This window comes from Mastacembelus armatus, chromosome 13 (assembly GCF_900324485.2).
Source record: "Mastacembelus armatus chromosome 13, fMasArm1.2, whole genome shotgun sequence".
Classification (NCBI taxonomy): domain Eukaryota; kingdom Metazoa; phylum Chordata; class Actinopteri; order Synbranchiformes; family Mastacembelidae; genus Mastacembelus; species Mastacembelus armatus.
The window spans coordinates 8998579-9020055 of record NC_046645.1 but is presented as its reverse complement, the minus strand read 5'-3'; the positions used below and the strand labels follow the sequence as shown (position 1 = coordinate 9020055).

General features: G+C 40.4%; 1 protein-coding gene across 1 annotated transcript in view; it reads right to left on the bottom strand.

The window, feature by feature from the left end:
• grik4 (glutamate receptor, ionotropic, kainate 4) overlaps positions 1 to 21477 on the bottom strand; it is a 124068-nt gene that overhangs the window by 24396 nt on the left and 78195 nt on the right. The window contains exons 7-9 of the mRNA XM_026313269.1: positions 20614 to 20775; positions 17160 to 17312; positions 15555 to 15659 (exon numbers count right to left, since the gene is read on the bottom strand). Of these exons, the coding sequence (XP_026169054.1) occupies positions 15555 to 15659; positions 17160 to 17312; positions 20614 to 20775 (420 nt within the window). The remainder of the gene's footprint in view (positions 1 to 15554; positions 15660 to 17159; positions 17313 to 20613; positions 20776 to 21477) is intronic.

The window sequence follows — 21477 nt, the reverse complement described above, 5'->3', positions numbered from 1 at the left end:
TGACCTTCAGAGAAGATAGTGTGGGACGGAATGAAAACAGTGGACAGATCAGCACGGTGCGAGACAAGGTTACAGTAGAAGTTAGTGACACTGAGTGGAGGTAACAAAGACAACATGTGTGTGGCTCCTTGAGGAGCGAACACAGGGCATGTGTTCAATCAGAGGCAACAGAATGCATTCATTAAACCAATTACCGGCAAATCCTGTGGCGCAGAGCCACATTCTCATTCTCATTACAGCTCAAGTGGGGATTCACACCTCCACCTCACATGGTGTCTTGCCTCCTGTCCTCTTTCAATCTGTCTTTGCCATCTCCTGTATCATTCATTTACTCTATTTGCTTCACCCACGTTTGTTAAACCTCAGCTGTATGACGGCAGACGCTGTAAAATGGAAGCTTTTAGAAATCTACTTTTCCTCTTTGCAGGTATACTTTCAGGTACACATTTTTACTCACATTTCCTCTAACAGAATGGCAATCAGAGCAAAAAAAATTATGGTGATGTATGCTCCAACCTTGATGGATTTACATGGCTCCTCTGATGGTTGAGAAAACCCGGCAACCCTGGAGCTTATTAAAATCTGTCCGAGTACTGGATAAAGTGAAAAATGTAAAGTGGTTGAATAAAACAGTGTTTTTCTTAGTTATGACATGATGGGAACTTCCATGTTGCCACTGCCTACCAATTTACTCTCTACCTGTGCTGTGGTGTGATGTACTCTTCTTTATCATTGGCATTCTGTACACTTTATTACAGTATTTGCTTGTGATGATATGGTGATTCTGTAATTATATATTTGATAACAAAGTGCCCACCACCACCTGCTGCCTATGTTACTCCCCAGTCAACATCATGTAGTCCTTCTGCTTCTTGGGAACCATAATCACTCATGACTTCAAACTCTATCGGAAACTTAACTCCCAAATACAAGGGCACAGCAGAGGAAGGACTTCAACCAGCTGCACACTCCATCTTCTTTATATTTATAGACCTATTTAGCACATTAGGCTGTTTATGTATATCTTCATAGTTTATATTTATGACTGTTGCACTTATTTGCTTTCTCACTTTGAATATTCTAGCTCTTACTGCATCAAGACACATTCCTTGTATGGGGAAACCCGTTTGGCAATAAACGTATTTCTGACTGCTATTCTCACGATGTCTGATGAGTTATGTGAGGCTGGTGGCACAACTAACAGCAAGAGTTTTCTTTTCCTCATCACAGTTGTTTAATTATGATATCATGTTATTTATGCAGCTGACGCAGCAACATAATTTCCAAGTCAAATATAAATGGCGCAGATGAGTGTATGTGTTGGCACTGATGATAACCTCCAGATAAATCAAGACCAAGATATGCAAAATGTGTATTTTTATTAGTTTGTGTAACTTGGAACTTATCTCCTGCTTAGATTTAATAAATGTGCAGTATTTTAAGAACTTAATGCAACCTCCCTGCCACTGTGCTGCCTTTTTAAGATTATACTGTCTCACGGTTATGGAAACTAGACAGAAAACGGCAGAGCTTTCAGCATTTCATTAAATATTCGCAACACCTTGTGAAAACTCATTGAGAAATAAAATGATTCAAAACACTCTTAGTCATTTACATTCAAACTCTGTAATCCTCTTCATTATGTAAACATTGCCAACCCTATCTTGAGGAAATAATATTCCTTATCATAATAATCAGCCACTCTCCATTATGAGTATTATATAGGAGAAATAAATGAGAAAATCAAGCATTTAATTTAGCCTCAATACATTGTTGATGTAATTCAATCCATGTCATTAGAATGACTTCTCTCTGATTACATGCTTTGGGAATATTCTTGAAGGGTGGAGTCAGACTGCAGAGGATGAACTATTAGATAATCAGTGATTAAAGGATGATAAACAAAAAGCTACAGTAAACAAAGCCCTCCAAGCTTAGTCATAGATGGTTTCGAAGCTAAATTGCTAAAATTCTCAGGAGAATTCAGCCCATTCATGCTGATCACTGCCTACATTTGGAAGCCATTTAGCCACTCTCCTAACACTGATGATGAATTCTGAGGCAAGATATAAAAAAATAGGAAGAAAGAGCTCTGGGAATCAAAGATTTCCTTTGAGAGTGTATTATCAAAAAGATCTTGCCTTCCATTTCCTCTGATGTACGTGTTGGGAGAAACAGCACCTTGCTCACACAAACAGACTACAGCTACCCAAACCCTCTGCACAACACACTCTGCAGCTAAAGGCCTCCAGAAACACAGAGGGAGAAAATGTGAACATATTGTAGCATGATCCAAAAGAGACTTTTGAAATGTGGTATTCAGCAATCAGCCTGGGCTCAGCAGGTACCACCAGAGGTCTGAGCATGGGGGGTGACTGAGAGAGCAATGGGATGGGGTGTCACCGTGATTCCTGCCTGGGGACAGGAGGTGGAGGGAGATGAGGGAGGAAAAGGCATATGCTGGAGAGCAAGAGACTGGGCTGTCAGCTCTTTGAGGTGGGAGGTGAATAAAACAAAATTGCAAGTCACTGAATAAATACATCAGGAATGTACACTCAAACAAGCCATGACATTTATCAAACAGACTGAGACCTTTTTAAATTTGTAATTATTTTTCAAAGGTTTGTGCAATAAATTGCAATTTTTATTATTGATTTGTGCAATAAGATGGGAGGCTACTCATTATATAACACAAACAAGATGAAAAGGTGTCAAATGACATTTTAAAAGTTGGTGAGAAGCCAATAAACAACTAATTACATATATGAAATATTAATCAGAGCACAACAAATCCTGCCATTAATCTTAGAGAGAAAGAGAGTAATCTTAAATGTCATCTCTCCTGAAACGCATTTTGTAATAAGTCCGTATGTTGTGCAAACTCTAAAGTGAAGGGAAGCCTAAGCAATTCATCAATCCTTGTGAAACAACATTCAGCCATCTGACGACAACAACCTGAGAATCTATTAAGACTCGAGAGCTATTTTCAAAGCAGATGTTTATATACAATATAAATAGCTTCAACTTGATGCTCCTCATTTGTTTTGTTATTAATTTGGTATTTACATTCCAATTACAATGAATGACAACTGTGCAATAAAACTAGTGAATCTAGGAACCAAATTCAGAAAAAGTCTACACTGTTGATGAGAACTGTGCACTATTTATTTTCCTGAGAAACAGGGAGGCAGGAGGAAGAGTAGGGTTTAATAAGAGAGATGGGAATAGGAGATGCGCATAAGAAAAAGACACAGAGAAATAGAAAGATACAGGGGAATGTCAATCACTTACTGAGTAGGTGCAGTGAGGCTGGCAAATGGAAAGAAAATCAATGAGAAAGTATGAGGAGCAGCCGGCTTGGGAGCCTGAACATAAGGCGGAGAGAACAAGAGCCAAAGACAGCAACTGAGAGACGGAAAAGACAGACAGAGAGCGTTTATGCAAGTACGAAATAAAGAGAGAGAGAGAGAGAGTGACAACAAGTGTTACAATGTGCCCTGTGAGGGATTACCCAGGGTTCATTCTGCAACCTGAAATTACAACAGGGGGAAAGGATTAGGGTGGCTGCTCACTGAAGCGTCGGGATTGGCTGACTTTTCTGTCAGAAACATGGTGTATCCAGTAGTGTGTGGCGAGGCTGTGCCGTGACAGACGCATCCATCATAAATGAGAGAAGCCATAGCTACCATTATCAAGCATAATGTCTTACAGCCCACCTTCACTGGGGCGAAAGCATTCAGGTGTCACGGCGGTGCCGATGAGTCTCAGTCGAAGTGTGTGTGTGTGTGTGTTTCCGGCTGTATGATTGCATGCTTGTTTGTGGCTATCTGTATCACAGCAGCAAAATATCCTCATGGGCCTCTGAGGTGGGACTTTTATTGCTCTTATAGCAATCTCAGCTTACCAAGAATATCCTGAAGTAGATGTAGTTTCTACCCATCAGCGGACATTACCACCGGTGCAATCAGCAGCTACTGCCCAGTTAAAACTAAATTGATGACAGTCATATTTAGAGTGCAACCACTCTGGCACACAATGCTCACATTGTTCAAGTGACAAAGGCGTTGTGTTAGTGTGTGTTTGGTGTAACTGTTGTGCATGTTTTCTCTATGGAATAGTGGCATAAAATGGGCTGTTTGCAGACGCTCTCTCTTGTATGACTCATCATCAGCAGAAATAAAGACTAATCAGCGTGGGGCCGTAGGCAAACTTCAGGGCTAGACAGACACAGGTGGTGGCGCAGGTGATTGGCACTGCCGCACAGTGAAGAGATGACTAGAGAAAGCACACAGTCGTGACTCTATGCTGATTGAAGAAAATGAGCGACAGACTTCTTATAATATTCTTGCTATTATTTCCTGCTGATCAAGAAAGTCTCTGATTCCCAGCGGCAAAGAAAAGCAAGAATGGAAAAAGTTGACCTGGTCGCACTTTTAAAAGCCGTTTTATAACGGTTTTCACTGTGATGTCTGTGGTGTCTGTTACTTCTGAACAAACATAAATGCAACATTATACTTATATAGATTTGGTAATTCATTTCAAAGTTGGTTAACACACATATCATTTAAGACGAAACAATGACAATGCTTGTTCAATCACTATAATGACACACAAGCACTAGGTTGGAGGGGTCTTTTAGCTGTCAGAGCAGATTATTAGAGCAGTGCTGTAAATTATCCAACTACTGCATTCCCTGTAAAGCAGACAATAGATGTCCTCGCAGCCACAATCCCTGCTCACTGACACTACTGATTGTCCAAATGTCTTCACCACTAATGTGGTTGCTTGAGATGCCCTTTAGGACTGTTTCAAACCCAACTCCATCATTATTTCCATCGTTCCTATTCAATTGCAACTTATGAAAGTGTAGCATGAAGAGGAGTGAAATAAATCACAGCACAATAGGGGTCATGACTGTCTGACTTAATGATGTCACATTATTTAGAGATTCTAAAAATGACACTGTAGATGGACACTACCACAATGTCATGAACGCCTGCTTTCCTTTCTGGCTATATCTTGACAGGCCCACACGAATATATGCTACTGTATGTTCACATTACATACTAGTGAGTAATGACACGTGACAAGTGACTAATGCAGTTAGTTTTTGCTTGACCATGTGTGCCATTAATATTTATTTGTTAAACATTTCACTTTATTCTTCTTCACATTTTTAAATTTGTGTATATTAAGGCCTATATGTTGTTTTTACATGTTTTGTTGACCCTTAAATAACACAAAATCAATCATCACAGTGAATGTGATATCAAGTGGGAATCCTTCAAGAGTAGTTGGAGAACAGAGCATCAGTGTAACCTGTTCCCAGAAGACAACAGCTATATGTCTATAATGCATCTATATTTATGTAGCTACTTTATATCAGCAGTCTTTGTAGCAGTTCAAAGGTGCACTTTGCAGACTGATAAAAACAGAGTCAGAAAGGCAAACTTGCATTCTCACAAGCACAGATGCACTCAGGCACATACACATAAATTTGCATATACATGCACATTACACACATACACTTGCACACACCCAGTCAAGCAACACACCCAGTCTCATCCAGCCTTGAAATCCGTTAAGACTGGGGGATCTTGCAAAACAGCTCATCCATTCTGCTTTTGATCTATTCCCCATCTCCAGCCTGCAAATGCAAACTGAGAAAAACAAAAGAGGAAAGGGGACTGCTGTACGTCTCTGAGAGACCAAACAAAGGAGGGAACTACAGACACACAGAAGATGCTGGTGTGTATATTCTAGTGATGTGAATCTCTGCTTTAACAAATTCAGTATGAATTTCAATATGTAGCCCCATATTGAGCACAGTGCTGACCCCAATGGGGTTAATGATTTCATAAATTTCCATTACTTATTCTGTAACACACAGTGTGATTAGTTACAATTCAATATACTTGGCACACAAACGTGGCACCAGCACCCATACTGCCAAACACTACACATGTAACACTGATGGGTTCTTTACACTCTATAGAACGAAACCGCATCAAACCTTGCCTTAAAGCAGCTTAAGATTTCCTCTAAGCTGAATGAATCTCAGTACAGATTAAGGAAAAAGGTGAAACGCAGAAAGGACTTGAGGGAGATTATGTCAGGAGAAGACTAATATGATGTGTAAACAGTGCTCCCCAGTTTTCTCATAGTCCGATATGTTTAAATCAACAGAGATATCGTGCAGCCGACAGTCTCCTCCACTGTTACACCCCTGCTTAAAATGACTGTGTGTCTTTGTGCGTGTTTGCCACAGAGAAAAGAAAGTCTACGTCAGATGGCATTAGCTTATGTGTGCATGCACATGTTGTACAAAGCCTTATAATCTGACTCAAACCCATTCATTTTGGGCCAGACATTCTAATTACACTTCAAAAGCAATACATTAAATTACACTTACCACTTGTGATTAGTATTCATCAACATTTGAAAAAATGAAATTAAAATGAAATGAGAAGTAATCTAATAAATGTGATATTAGACTTTTGCCGGCAGACAAGTTGTTTCTACTCAAAATTCATAGCTTCTTTGACCTCCAGGACTGTGTGCAGCACTCAGGACATTTAACTCATAACACAGACACTGAAGGCTCATAAACAGGCCAATGAGTTTGTGACTGAGAGTTACTGATATTAGTTAGTGGACATGACTTCTATGTTGCACCTAAACTTTATATATCAGTTTTCTAAATCAGAGCACTTTCTAAACAAGATTTACATGGTGATATAATAACAAATACAATCAATGTACACTGAACAGAGAGCATCACTAACACCACAGAGATTAAAACATCAGAAAAAAGGAGCTACCCCAGGGGGGACTGAACATAAAAGACGAAGTGAGCATGGAAAAGGTTGTTTGTGGAAAAGATAGAAAAGATGCTATCAAATTCACACCTTTAATTTGAGCTTCCAGGCAGATTATTCCAAAGACTTAATTCCCTGCTGGAACAGCATCAAGCACTTTCAGTCCTCACAGTGAAATGAGCAGAGAGTATCAGGTAAACAGGTGAAACAGAAACCGTGTTTAACAAATGATCTTCAGATGTTGATTTGGTCTGACACGCTGCAGAAACCTGCTGCAGTTCCACTGGTTGCAAGCATGAACATATACACCCAAACACATATGTACTGCAGTGTAACAGTAACTGTTATTGGGATATGGATTTCAACTGATAAAATATTGTACAAAATAAAATTCAAGTCTTGAAACCCAGCAGGGTTTATAGTTGCTTGATCGTCAAAGATGCTCTGCAACCTTTCAGGGACAGATATATTTAATAGTAAAACAATAGGGCTGCATGACATACATGAGAAATAAACAGTGGCTTTAGTCCACCACTGTTTATTCCCTCCTGGCAATTAGCAATTTTCCCTCCTATTGTTTTGTCCCCAAATAGTCACTTGTACACTTCTTTTGTTAGCCACCATATTGGGTACCACCAGGGGCATTTTCCTCACAGATTTTAAATTTCACAGGCATTTAATGAATTTTGCAAGACAATTTCACCCCAAGCCCCTATTAAATTCTGACCCTGATAAAGGCACATATAAAATGACCATGGCTAAACTCAATTTGCAGGCCAGGGCTTTAGGTATAACACCAGAACACCTTGTATAAGGAGGCCATCTGGATCACCTTTAGTTCTGATTAAAGCTGCCACCTCTTGTGATGTAAAACTTGTTGTAATTATTGTTTGCAATTACACAGCTGTAGCACAGACACACACACACATACACACACATACACACACACACACACACACGCACACCAGCCTACTCAGTCACTAAAACAGACTCTCGCTCTCCTCACCTGGCTCTCTCGCTCACACAGACACAGAAAGTCAAAACATTGAAACACGTCTAAACTGCACAGGTGGAAGAAATTCAAAAACCACCTCAGTCTCTAAACCTATTCCAACCTTAGTGGCAGTAGATCAAGAATCAGCTCTTGCACATTAGACCCTGTATACCTATCAGACCTGGTTAAGACATACTCATCTCTGCTGGAGCCCGAGGCAGAGACAGAGGGTCAGGTCACGTGGGCTGAGCTACACAAGGCTCCAATATTAATGTCTTTCAAAGGAAAAAAACAAAGTGTGGTGATAGTGTTGAATCTGATGACCTGCTGTGCACCACCCCAAACCTCTCATCTTCTTACATGCCACCCAATACCTTGCTGAACCTCTCCCTATCCCCTCACCCTCTGCCTCACTTTCCAGCAGTGGAGAGAAATTGAATTGAGTGCATCTGCATCCACAGCAGTGGTGCAGATAGAGTAATAACGTTCTCACCGACAGGATGGGAGCAAAGAAAAGGGGAGGGGAAGAAAAAAGCAGATTGCCATAATAAAAACAGGAGCAGCGATGACAGGAAATAAATAAATCCAACAGAAAAGAGAATGAACCTGAACAAGTACACACTTTAACTGGAGGAAGTCCTGTGTAAATAACACAGCTCAAAGCATTTCATGCAAATTTAAGTGGGCCCTATGCGGTGAGTGTATGCATGTGAGGCAATATCTGTGTGTATCTGTGATAATCCATGCAAGCCCATGTTCCCTCAGAAGCTCTTACTTTACCACCTCTGTTCATTGGCTCCACCTCTGCAGACCCTTTGCAAGGACACCAGCAGACTAACTTTATTTTAGTAAAGCAATCTGGCTCGAAATGTCTAAATGATAATTCAGGAAATTGGAAATCTTTGCAAAGATTCAACATAGGGGCATAAAAATTCACAGAAGGATGAAAGTGGAAGTAAAACAAATCCAAGGTTAAAGAAAGTACATCAGATGAACAAATTGTTTAAGCCACAGTTGATGCCACTGATCACACATAATATGGGAAATTAGGCAAAAAAATCCAAATGAATTTGATTGTAAATCATGACTACAGTACTCTATCTGATATAAACTATACCTGATATAAGAATCTAATCAGTTCTTTGTATTTAAGAAATTCACTCTTAATGCTGCAGCAAATCTACCCTGATAAAAAGGAATGAGTTGGGACACTTGCTTTCTATTTTAGTGAATCTGCCAGGGGCAGCTCGCACAGTCGCCGAGGGAGAGATGGAGCTGAATAGAGGAAAAAAAACACACATTTTGAAGTTATGCTGATGGAACTAGGGAAGAAGAATCTGAAGCTGGCATGAAACAAAGTGAGAAAGACTGTACAGCTTTAGGGACAATGGATACAAGCTATGATAAGTTCTAGTTACTAAGGAATGTCTCAAGTTCCTTCAAGATTCTTTGACATTTATTTTGCAGCTTTGGCAGTTCAGCTCAGTTCAACCTTGCAGGCTTCAGAAAAACACATTACGAATGTGCTAGAATGTTAGAGCTAAATCTATTCTTGCACATCAAATTTTGCAAAGCACCTGTGGACCTGTGTAATGAGAACAATTTGCTTTGAATCACGCTGAAGTCTGCCCTTAGCCTTTTCCACTTTTGGCCGGCATGTCCTGCTGTAACCTGCTCATAACCTGCTCCCTGCTCCGTAGCCTCTTCCAGGCTCTCCAGGTGACTCCACAACTTGAATCTCTCTCGTTCTCTGTTAATTCTCTCTCTTCTCTCTCAGGTGGCTTCTATACCAAAGCTGTGATTAAGTGCTTCCATTAGAGGACTTAATTAGTGCCTCACTTGTCTCTAGGAACTGGCCAGGAGTATTTGCTGCAATCACTTGCAATGCACATGTGCATATAGCATGTTCACACAAATACACACATGGAGCTTTCTTAGCTTAAACTGCAGTAATTATTCATTTTACACCTTCCTTCAAATAACATCCATGCTGCTGTCAGTGAGCAGCAAATGAGGTCCAGTCTGTGAAGGCCAAGGGGCTGGATTGCTCTGTCGCTATGGTGTGTGTTGTGGCGTGGCTGGCTGGCAGGCTGCAGTGTGTTTGTTTTGGAAAAGACTTGAGCCTCTGCTAAACATTCATAGACAGCTGTGGGTTTTTTATGTATGATTGGGTGCAGAGCCAAGAAGCAGGCAGCAGAAGCTGAAACCATTTCTATCCGTGCTCATACACAGGTGCAGGTCCTCACACACACAAAGCATCATGCATATAAACACACAGCAGGCTCAGGGCAGCAGATAAGTCACACAGATAAGTCAGTGGTTCTACAGCTTCCAGTATCACAAGTGAGAAAAGCTCTCATATTCTTGATTCCCCAAACAGAAAACGATGTAATCCATTTCAGCAACAAGGGTGTGAGTTAGGAAAGTGCTTCATTTTTTGATGTTCCTGGGAGGAAGCAGCCTGTGCATTCAGAGGAACAGGTTGAGTTATATTAGTCATTTATACATATCCAGAATTGAACTAATTTACACTGCACCTCTGGTGTTTACACCATCTGGAGAATATATGCTAAAGAAACATGTTCACATTCACACACAAGCCAAGATGGTACAATGGATTAGAGTCATTCGTCTGGCTCATAACACCATTGTGTGTAAGGACATAGCTAAATTGTACAGAGGATAACAGTCAGTTCTCATGAAATAATACACTCAGTCACAGCCACTGCATTAAGAAACAGAGGTGAAAGCCAGCGATGCTGACTTTAGTATTAGGGGTGGTGACAACTAAAACTGTACATGTACAAGGAAAAAGCTTCAGTTATTTGATATGCAGAAACATTTTAGTGCTTCTTGCATAGATTCATCTCATAGATTCATAGGTTTCGTTCTGTTTCTCATACGCCCTTTCTGTCTAATTTCTGTCTCATTTACTTTACTGTCTGCCTGTCATCCACTTGTCCTCATCCCTCTTCTTTTTTTTTTTTTTGCCTGTCTTCCACCACCTGCGTCTGTGAATTGTTGTTGGTTACAGGTGCCATTGGTGCCGTGGCCAGATCACGAACAATGCCATGCCAACTTCTTACCCCGTAATCATTGGCCTACCTGGCTGCCAGCACAGGAGCAGTTGGGAAATTTACTTTGCCTGCCAAAACTGAACAAATAAAAATGACTGCTTAATGCAGCCACATCATATTCTGGAAGTAAGGTAGGCTAACCAAAATGTCATCTGAAATGGTGGTTTTAAAACTTAAAGCAATGGCTGCTACTTTGCCTTTATATTTATAGTGTATGATATTTGCATCAAAATGAACATAGTGGAAATATACTTTATGATTGAATAATGAATAATTCAATCAAAAAATCAAATTCTGAATGAATAGATTTATAACATCTGGGAGCTTGACAAGATTGACACCTTCTAGCTAAAAACTATGTCAAAGTTCATCCAGCACAGGGTCCTTTATTTTGTTCTAACAAGATCCATGCTGTCTTGAACGTAGCAGGAACAGAGCCAGTCAAGACTTAGACTAACACTGTGGAGGTTTGATGTAAAAATAATGTACTAATGGCTTTCCCTGAATCAAACACAAGCGCTATTAATATTCTACTCAGAGCTGATAGTTGCATTAAAGATGCATGCAAAAGGAAAAGCACATCCAATGACTGGTACTTATTCCTGATCAGGTTATAAAGAAAAGCTGAAACAACCTTAGATGTTGCTTAAATAGATGTAGATGGACTGATAGACAGATAGACAGACAGATAGACAGATAGACATAGATAGATAGATAGATAGATAGATAGATAGATAGATAGATAGATAGATAGATAGATAGATAGATAGATAGATAGATAGATAGACAGATAGATAAAACTGAACAGGGAAAGACAAAGCAGACAGAACAGCAGGACCGCGTTCTAATGTGTGGAAATGCCTCCCAGAGAAATTCAATTTGTGACGGTGATTGGCTGCAGAGTGCTGAACCCCTGAGGAGCTAATGGTCACACATATGAGACGATCTATAGCACAGCCACAGGGCTCGAGATGAGGGGACAGTGGGTGCAACTGAATAAGAAAAGAGAGGAGGTGAGGTAAAGAAGAGGAGGTTGGTGGCGGTGTACAGCATGGCTCATTGCTCTCCAGAAAGTTTTGGACTGTAGTTGATGGACGATTCTCTTTACAGGTTGCATTTTGAATGAAAGACATTTGTTTTCTTTAAAGTGCCTTTACTGGTAAGAGAGTAAAGGCTTTAACAACTATGATGCTACTACTCTATTTTAACCAAATAAAAGACTTAAGTATACATTGACTTGTCAAGTATCCATTTGCAAGTGTTCGGCTTAAACAGTGGGTATGTGTGTGTAGGTGTGAGTTTGGGCAGTGAGCCACCTTCCTTATCTCTGCCAAGGCCCTGGCACCTCTGGTGTCTGCCTGGCTAAAGCAGCCCCAACCCAACAGCATGTGGGAGGTGTTAGTCAACAAAACAAACAACACCCCTATCTTGTCTCCTGTCTAACACCTTGCCTCTCCCCATTAACATAACTGGCAGGGCTGCTTTATAATACTTCTGGTTGAAATCATCACATTAAGCCTGATAGCATTATCCCTCTGCTTGACTGGCCCAGTGCCAGTATAAAGAGGGGACATGGGGAGACAGACAAGGTTAATAAAGGCAGATGGGCTGCTGTCTGACTCCTGTGGGTTACTGAGTTAAGATTTTTCTCACACTCAGGCAGGAACTTGATCCCCTCTTTCATGGTGATCATCCCAGCTTAAAGAATCAAATGTTATTCCTCTCTGTACTGTACTGCCTTTAACGTCTGTCTGTGTCATAGTACAGTAGCAACACATATTTAAAATGTTGCAGATAAAAAGCACAGCATTCTGCTCTCTGGTGACAAGTTAACAATCGTCAGAAACACTAGACCCAGTTTGGTACAATACTGTAAAATGCATAAATTTACATTGCAAGACATTGCAATCATTGCTTTTACATCAAACATCAGGCCTTAAGATCAAATGTGATAGATTGAGCCTTGGCATTAGTACAAAAAGAGATTTAAGAGCTACTGAATGAATGAAAAATGATGGCATTCAGAATAGTCTGTGCCGTTTGCTCACAATGGAACACACAAAACAAGTAAAGATGCCAGGAGATAGTCAGGTATAATCCTTTCATTGTACGGACTGAATGGAGTGTGGAACCGGCAGGGACAAAGTGAGGTACTGAGAAAAAGACACATAACTATCGTACTCTTAGTTGAACAAAAGCAAAGGCGCAGATGTTTGCTTGATTGTGTGTGTATGTGCGTTTATAGACGAGCATCTAGCAGCCACAAAACCAAAGATTTAGAGACCTTGCTTAATGTGTGCCCCTTTACTTTACCATCCATAACTGTGGTGAAGAAACCAGATTAGACATATGCTCTGCACAGCACAGCCACACCACATGCAGGTATCACAGCTTTCGTGAGAAATACACCATGAAGATCAATTGTGTCACTAAAGAATCATATGTATATATGTAATTGTAAGCCCACCAGTGGATTTATAGTTGCATTCCTTACATGGACTGGTGTCAGAATAAAATGGTATAGTCATTTCTTTTTTCTAAAATGAAAGACTCATCATTAAACTGGGTCCTTCACAGGTAACACTTCACAAAATGAAACATTTATGAAGAGCAGCATAAGATGCATGCTGTCCATTTGTGGTCTGTATCTGAAACAAATGCGTATAATATGTCTGTGTGTCAGTCTTTGCACCTCACTGTACTGAGGCTATAAACTTCCTATTTCAAGGCCACACTATATTTTAATTTAGTCTTGTTTACTTAAGACTCTCAACAGTTGTCTTCTGGCAAAATGGCCAATATTCATTTGAAGACCATGTTGCGAGGCACATCTGCTACTGTTACATATACAAGTATATCAAGGACTGTCGCACAGTGTGACTGCATACTTACTGGCATTATGAACAGGGCTGGCAGAGTCAATTGAATATTTTTACTTATATAACTCCTCCATATATTCATTTCCTCCTTTATTTTGTGAATTTTTCTCATCACTTGGTTCACCAAGATAGTCTTATTCATGCCCCACTTCCTCAATACAGAAGTATTACACACACTGATATCTGTCACAGCACATCAGTGTAAAAATGGAAAGTTTACCTTTTTTGTGACTCATATGAAAGATGCTATCTTTATAAATATTCTAAAACTCAGGGTTACCCAGCTATTACCATAAAAGTAAACACGACCATTGCTAGATTATTCGTCTTGATCTAAACCTGTATTATTCAGCTATTCAAAGCTTCTGCTACCTTTGTGCTGATGTTTACCTGCTTCTCACCTTCCATCCATAACCCAGATACAAATTACAGTAGATAATTTCTTTTTAGGAGATCAACCACAGATTTTTACTGTTGGTGATGGCTCAGCTCCACCGGAGCATTTGGAGATGCTGCTGATGGATGGGAGAGCACTGGGTAAATGCTTTGCCAAAACAGGTTTCCCCAAGCCAAGTCATATTTGTCTCCATTGGCCTCGCTAAACCAGAATGCTGGTTCTCCATCAGACGGTTCCCATACATTCATTGTGTTTGAATTCTACAGGTAGTTCAGTAATTAGCTGGGATGGAGGTGGGTGGTGGGGGGCTGAAATATCACCAAGCCGTGTACACAAGCAGCAGTTGTTCTGCTATCTATTCATTAACAGACAGTACCCTAAGCAGCTCGAAGCCACACATCAATTACATTTCATTACTGAGTACTTTGTAACCCTAAAATGTAAATGTCTTTAATCTATAAAAAAAACTGTGAAGTAATTTGAAACCGCGTTCCCAGATCTAAAACCGTGGCAAAGAGACCACAGGAGATCGTGCAGGGTGGTTCAGGGCATACGCTGAAAGGCCTGGTAGTGCATGTAGAGTATTTTCACTAAATGAAAGTGCACAACAAGACAGCCTGTGTGGGAAGCTTGAAATCCTTGCATCCACTGAGGCATCACTGGAGTGACTGGTATTGATCAACACCACCCACAAATCCCTGCTGATATATTCTAGTCATTTTGTGAACCAGAAAATTGCTCACTGAAGAGGGCATAGTCGAGGCATCTTTCTTTTGTCTTGTGCTGATGTGCAGCCAGTTGAGCTGGTTGGAGGGAGGCCTGTCACTGATGTGTGAACCTCTGTTGTTGTGCCCTGGATTTTGAGTTTGATTGAACGTAGTATTCTTTACCTCATCAATCATCAAGACAGTAAAATATTACTAATTGTTTTTGTTTTTTTAAATCATATTTAGACTCAAGCCAAGTCTGGACCTAATATTTCTCCATAAATACAACATATCTGTGCAACCTAGAAAAAAAGTCATCCATGGCACATTGAGGCTTCTGCTAGTTGGACAACAGGGATTGTGTGCACCAAAAAATGTCAGCTGAGTGTTATCACAGCTCCCTGCTGAACGATCCAGCTCGACTTACATCACTGCCATAAAGAGAACTGTAACATTTGCCAGACGTACTGTTCCACTGGGATCAGGACTGAGCTGGAGTGGCTTTCCCTTTAGTAGTAAGTGATATCTTGGCTAGTGTCTATCTAAAGAGAAAACGGTGGAATCTGTGTGGGTCATTTCAGAAATACCACACTATTTATATGTAAATTCTTTCGACCCACTGTGACTAGTTTGAAGGTATATGATTTCAACATCTGATTCGTAAGACTGGGAGTTACTTTACCTGCCTTAGGCCATCCTTGCTGTTCTGCATGATCCTCAGGGCATAGTTCGACCGCTGGCCTTTGCTGTTGAATTCAATGTGGCCTGTTAGACCTTCCAATTCTACCTATCCAACACACAGACATAAACATGTTAAAAGACCTCACTAAAAATTCACATCTCTGTCACTCTAAGCAGCAACTGTTATGAATATGATTTGGCGCTACATTAGCAGTACTGGCTCAGTATCAGCCTTTTGAAATTTGTCAAATTTAGAACAGTAATATGGAGAGGTGGCTTTAATATTTTCAATTTACAGCAAAACAGAAGAGCCATTAGTCACATCTTCTTTGTCTGAGAAAGGCAAACAGTCTGCTATCAGACACTTGTCACATTTAAGTATTTTAAATAGCCCAATCACTTACAACCATTTCTTTCTAACAGGAAAACACATCGTATTCACTGACAGCTCATCTTTATCTCTCCTTGCCCACTGTCTCAGAATATAACATAAGATAAACTCACCTAGTGGATAGGGAGTATATCTTTCAGGAGAGCACAGACTACACATTCTCATTCACTGTAACTGAGAATATCTAATCTCTAGAATAACTAATTAACATGTAGAAAGGACTGCAGTACCAAAGATCTCCTTCCTGCCGTTCTCACTGTTGCAAGTGAGTGAGAGTCAGAAAACAATAAAAAAAAAAAAAAAAACATGAAACACGAAAAATCTAAGAATTAGAAAAACTGTTTTGGAAAATACGCTCATTCATGAAGCTAGCTTTGCTCTGTTCAAAGGTACCATTTCCTCCAAAGCTTGCCAATTAACACATTATAACATGTTTTTTTTTTTTTTTTTTAAATGCATATAAAAAACAAAGTGTAAAAAAAAAAAAACAATTTATGATTTTCCTGGGGGTTATGTGCCGAACAGCCAGGCTGCTTTCCTGGCAAACTCACAAGTAATAAAACCAGGATGCTGCTGCACCTGGACAAGAACTAGTTTTTTGCACAGTTTAATCCAAGCCCCAGGAACAGTGCTGGGCTGTGAAATAATTTTGGTGTAGCGGCCAAACTGCATTACTACTGCATTTATCATGTGAACACTGGCCTAAAAAGCATTTTTTCCACTGTCAATTACTGGAAACAGCAAGCGATGCTTTGCTCAGCTGGCAGGAGTCTTGACTCGGTTAAAGAAGGATGTAGGTGCACATGTTCTGTGGGCCTAAAATGTACATCTGGGTAATTTTTATGGTAATTTTTTTGGAGTATGCACCTCTGAGCAGCTTTCATCAGAATGAATCGGGCACCATCTTGTAATCTGATATCCAGTTCTTTCTTCAATACATCATGGATTTAACAAATAAGATTTAAAATGTTAATTTCTGCCCATTCCAGCTTCAGAAGTACTAGCTGGCTAGCTGCTTCCAGTCTTTATGCTTATCTAAGCTAACCAGCTGGGGGGTGCAGCTTCATGTTCACTGTGCAGACATGAGAATGGTATTGATGCGCTCGTCTAACTCAATAAATTAAATGACCGTATTTTCCAAAATGTCAAGTTATCTCTTTAAATTATGTAGAGGCCTGTACAGACATCTATTACCATCATATCCAGCAATCTTACCATCCTCAGGTAATTCATGAGGCTGGTGCCGTGCTCCCAGATCTTGGAGGACTTGCAGGAAAGCTGAGTGGCGCCAACGTTCTGGCTGCGGTTCAACTCCTGGACTGCCGCCACCACCGCGTATACTGCGTCAAAGAGCAGAGCTGAGGAGAGCTGCAGAGGGAGACGGAGGGAGGAAGGTGAAGACATCATGCATTCACACACACACACAGCTATCTCTGTGAGGATGTCCGTTGATGTATTGTGTATGTATTCCTTAGCCCCTTAACCACCTTAACCATCACAGCCAAATGCCTAACCTGAACCTTAATCTAAAACCTCACTTGTATAACATAAAACATAAACAAGTCATTATATTTTTGGCCCCACACGGCTCACATGCACACACACATGCACGCACGCACGTATGCACGCACACACACACACACACACACACACACACACACACCATTGTTTCACTTCAGGGGACGTTACACTGACTTACATTCAGGAGACCTACCATAGTCTTAACTAAAAGCTAATGTGGCCCAAACCTTAAACTAAGTCGCTGCACTAAAATGAAATGATTTATGTTTTGTGAACTAAGGACGTTGAGTCCCCACAATGTTACTGCCTAAACAGATTTATGTCCTCCCAGCCCCTCGCACCCACCCACCATCCCACCCACCCACACACCCACCCACACACACACACACACACACACACATACACACACACACACAGATACACAGAAACAAGAAGTATAATATGTCATTGGTTAGCAGTCAGTGAGGGGTTAACCTATCCCTGGAGTGACAGTGAGATTATTCCATTAGATCATTAGAAAGACTCTGATCTGCTGACAGAAGCCATCTCTCTCTTTCTCTCTCTCTCTCTCTCTCTCTCTCTCTCTCTCTCTCTCGGAGAGACTCTGTCCTTCCTGCTCTTATCCTCGTTGAAGCTGGCACACCCTGACCATTCCAATTACTGCCTGCTTCTCTCAGTGAGGGCCAGAAAACAGTGGGAGAGGCAGATTTTTCTCTCATCTTCCCTGTACAAACAACCTCATCGTCACTACCACTGCATCCTGCTATGTACATTTGTTTAAAACGCATGGTCCCCTGCATTAGAAGGTAGGGGAGAGTCTGAGCTTCACTGCTGTACATCTGTGTAATGGAACTAGAGATGAAATGGCCCTGATGCTCGGTGGATATTGATAGAGGGCTGAGAGGGATTGTGGCGCACAGTAAATCCTGCAGACCAAAGAGAACTACAGTAAGGGCATTAAATTACCAAACTGTGATGTGTTATAACCCTAAATTGGCTAGCATAATTAGTGGATTGCACATCAAGAGCAACATGGTGTATAAACACGACCCATGAAGACATTAAAACCACAAGTCTGTGCATTTTAGGTTTGACACATGGAAATAATGTCTGGTGGGAAAAGACAAATAGTTAAATTGAGTATTACCAAGTGAAGGGCAACATGTTACAGCAGTATTTCTGATTATATTCCACTTGTATCGCTTCATATTTGCAGTGTGATGTGAATAATGACGTGGCATTTAATCATCTTCATTTCACTGTTTTCTTTTCTCACTGTCTCTGTAGGATGAGTAGCTAGTACCACCAACCAATATTATAGGAGATGTACGGCAGCTGAGGAGGCTACTGTTGTAGATGGCACAATGTAAATCTGTAACTTTTCAAGGGAGGTTTTGTGGTTTTAAAGTCACCCTTGTTTTTCATACACACCTGTGGCCCTCTTTAATCAACACAGCAGCTCCTTTGTTACAGGTGTACTCTATGTGCCAAACTGGCTTGCACAAAAAATAATATAGCATCGCCTACGCTTTTGTTTTATGTCTTCTACCAGAATACTGTGCCGGCTGATATTTTAGTCTCAGATTTGTGCCCTGTAAACTCCTGTGAACCTACCCACATAAAATGTCACAGCGTGCATTTTCTCAGATGAACTTTTATAATTAATTGGCATAGTGGAGATCTTTATCTTTGAATGCATTAAATGCCTTATCTCCAGACATTTGAAGAGGTCACTTCAATGAACTGATTTTATGTCTGGGACCCAGAGTAACATTTCCTCCAGGCCTAATTACTGTTAATGAAAAGACAGAATATTATCTATGTGCATGTCTAAATTAGTCCCTTGCTCTGTTGTCATCACCCTTTTACTCTCTCTCTTTATTATTGAATTACTAAAAATCCTAGATGCTGCATGCTAAGAAATATTTTAATAATTCGAATATTTGTCCTTTCTAAGTGTGGTGGATAACATAAAACATCTCTAAATCAAGCTTCCTCCCATTGCTGAAAAACATGCAGGTTAGACTTAATGGTACAATAAAACTGTCTTTACATGTTTGTTTGTGTTAGTACTGGTAATCTATATCATCTTTTATATGTATTATACATATCACATAAAAATTGTATTTTATATAAGCTTTAGCAGTGAGGTTATATTCAAAATGAATATATGACAGAAAACAGCATTTTATATGCAATGTCTTTAGAGAAAGTTGATTACACTACTAACGTCTGAGATATGATACAGTCAGGTTGTCTTTATTGGTGTTTGAGCAGGAACTCAGTCCAATAGCTTATGGAGTTCCTCGTTACCCTGAGATGCCATTTTTACGAGTGACACTTGTGGACAAATGGGTGAGAGTGCTTAGCCTTGAGAGTGATTATTGGAGTGTCAGATAACCACCGTAAATTTTGGTCTCATAAACAAACGGCCATTTTCAAATAGGTGGCATCCATCACATTTATGCAGGTAATTTATGACATTTTATGTGCTGAATCAGATGTAGAAAATTCCGATAAGCCGATCTCATAAAATGGGTATAAGTGTAATAAAAACACTAAATGTTCTGGAGTCCCATGAGGGCTAGTATGGTTGGTTCAAATGAAAAAACAAAAAAAAACAAAACAAAAACACTGCTATCTACTTAAGGTATTCAATTTCGATGGTAGTCTTTAATCATCCATGTGTAAACAGCAGCTTGCCATTTTGAAGTCACTCATTCAGATATGCAGAGCACAGTGTGATAAATGTTCAGCTACAGTCACAAGTGAGATGAGAACAGTGGGTGATTTAAGTGGAGGATGCTGTGAAGCTAAACCACTCGTTTACTTTGCATTTCCTCTGAAGCAAATTTAACAAGGAGGATACCATTATAAACGTAATAAGGAGGGTGCCAAACGCTGCTAATGAGATGTCTGGAAAACAACAACTGCCTACAGCAGCACCTGCAATTACAGGACTTAACTGGATAAATGTCATCCTTGTATGTTTCTCTGGCATTTTTGTGTCTATGCTACTTCAGCTTTGTAGTTGGCGATTGTGGGCTCCAACAGTAGTGTCTAGGAAAGTAATTCTTAAATGGGCTTCACTGGTCGTCCCTGTATTTGTGAGATCATGTGAGCTCATGTGTGTGTTGTTTGAACTAACCGGGGTGCCAGCAAAGGGAGCATGGTCACAGTTCTCTTGCCAGGAGCGGTTGAGGCTCAGCACAAAATCCTGGAAGAAGGGATGAGTTTTGTTGAAAACTGAAAAACCGACTATGTTCACCCGTTGGTCAACCACATCGTCTAGTCGTAGTAAAGAGAATTCCTGTAGGACAAAATGAGAGAGAGACAGACAGAAAGACAAACAGTTTATTGGGTGAATGCAGCTGAACTAGATGAGAGATGTCAATTCTTGACATGATGTACAATAAACTACTTTAACGCTATGTGATATATTGCATTATCAAGGTAAAACGGTCAAGCAAAATGTTTTTATCTTATTTAATCTGTCTCAGTTCCTTTATTCTGATTGATTAACATGAGAAATGTATTCTACCCACCCATTACTACACAACACTATGCCTTTTGTACCGGCCATGTGCACAGTGAGGTCAGGCAAAGGGGTTCAAATTAAGAGAGAGGCAGACTGAAAGAGGCTGAGACAGACTGGAGCCAGGAAATGGGGAAAAATATAAACAAGGACACTGAGACTGATAAAAATCCATGCCATATTGAAATGCTCCAGGTTGGGAGGAGAGGAAAATACAGATATTTGTTATTTGACTCTTTTGCTCTAGGGACAAGCCGATTTTCCTCTGCCTGGGGAACAGTAGACAAGGGACAGGCAGAAACAGAGATGAGGAAAGCAGGAAAGAGAGGAGGTGGGGTGTGGACTGGGGATGGACGTCTCCTGAAGGTTAATAGAAGTGTCAGAACCCATTCCCCCTCAGGTGGCAGCCTTCGCCTGGCAGGCCGTTGTGCCATCTAGCTTATGACAGCCAGACCAAGCCCAGTCTACCTGTTTGTC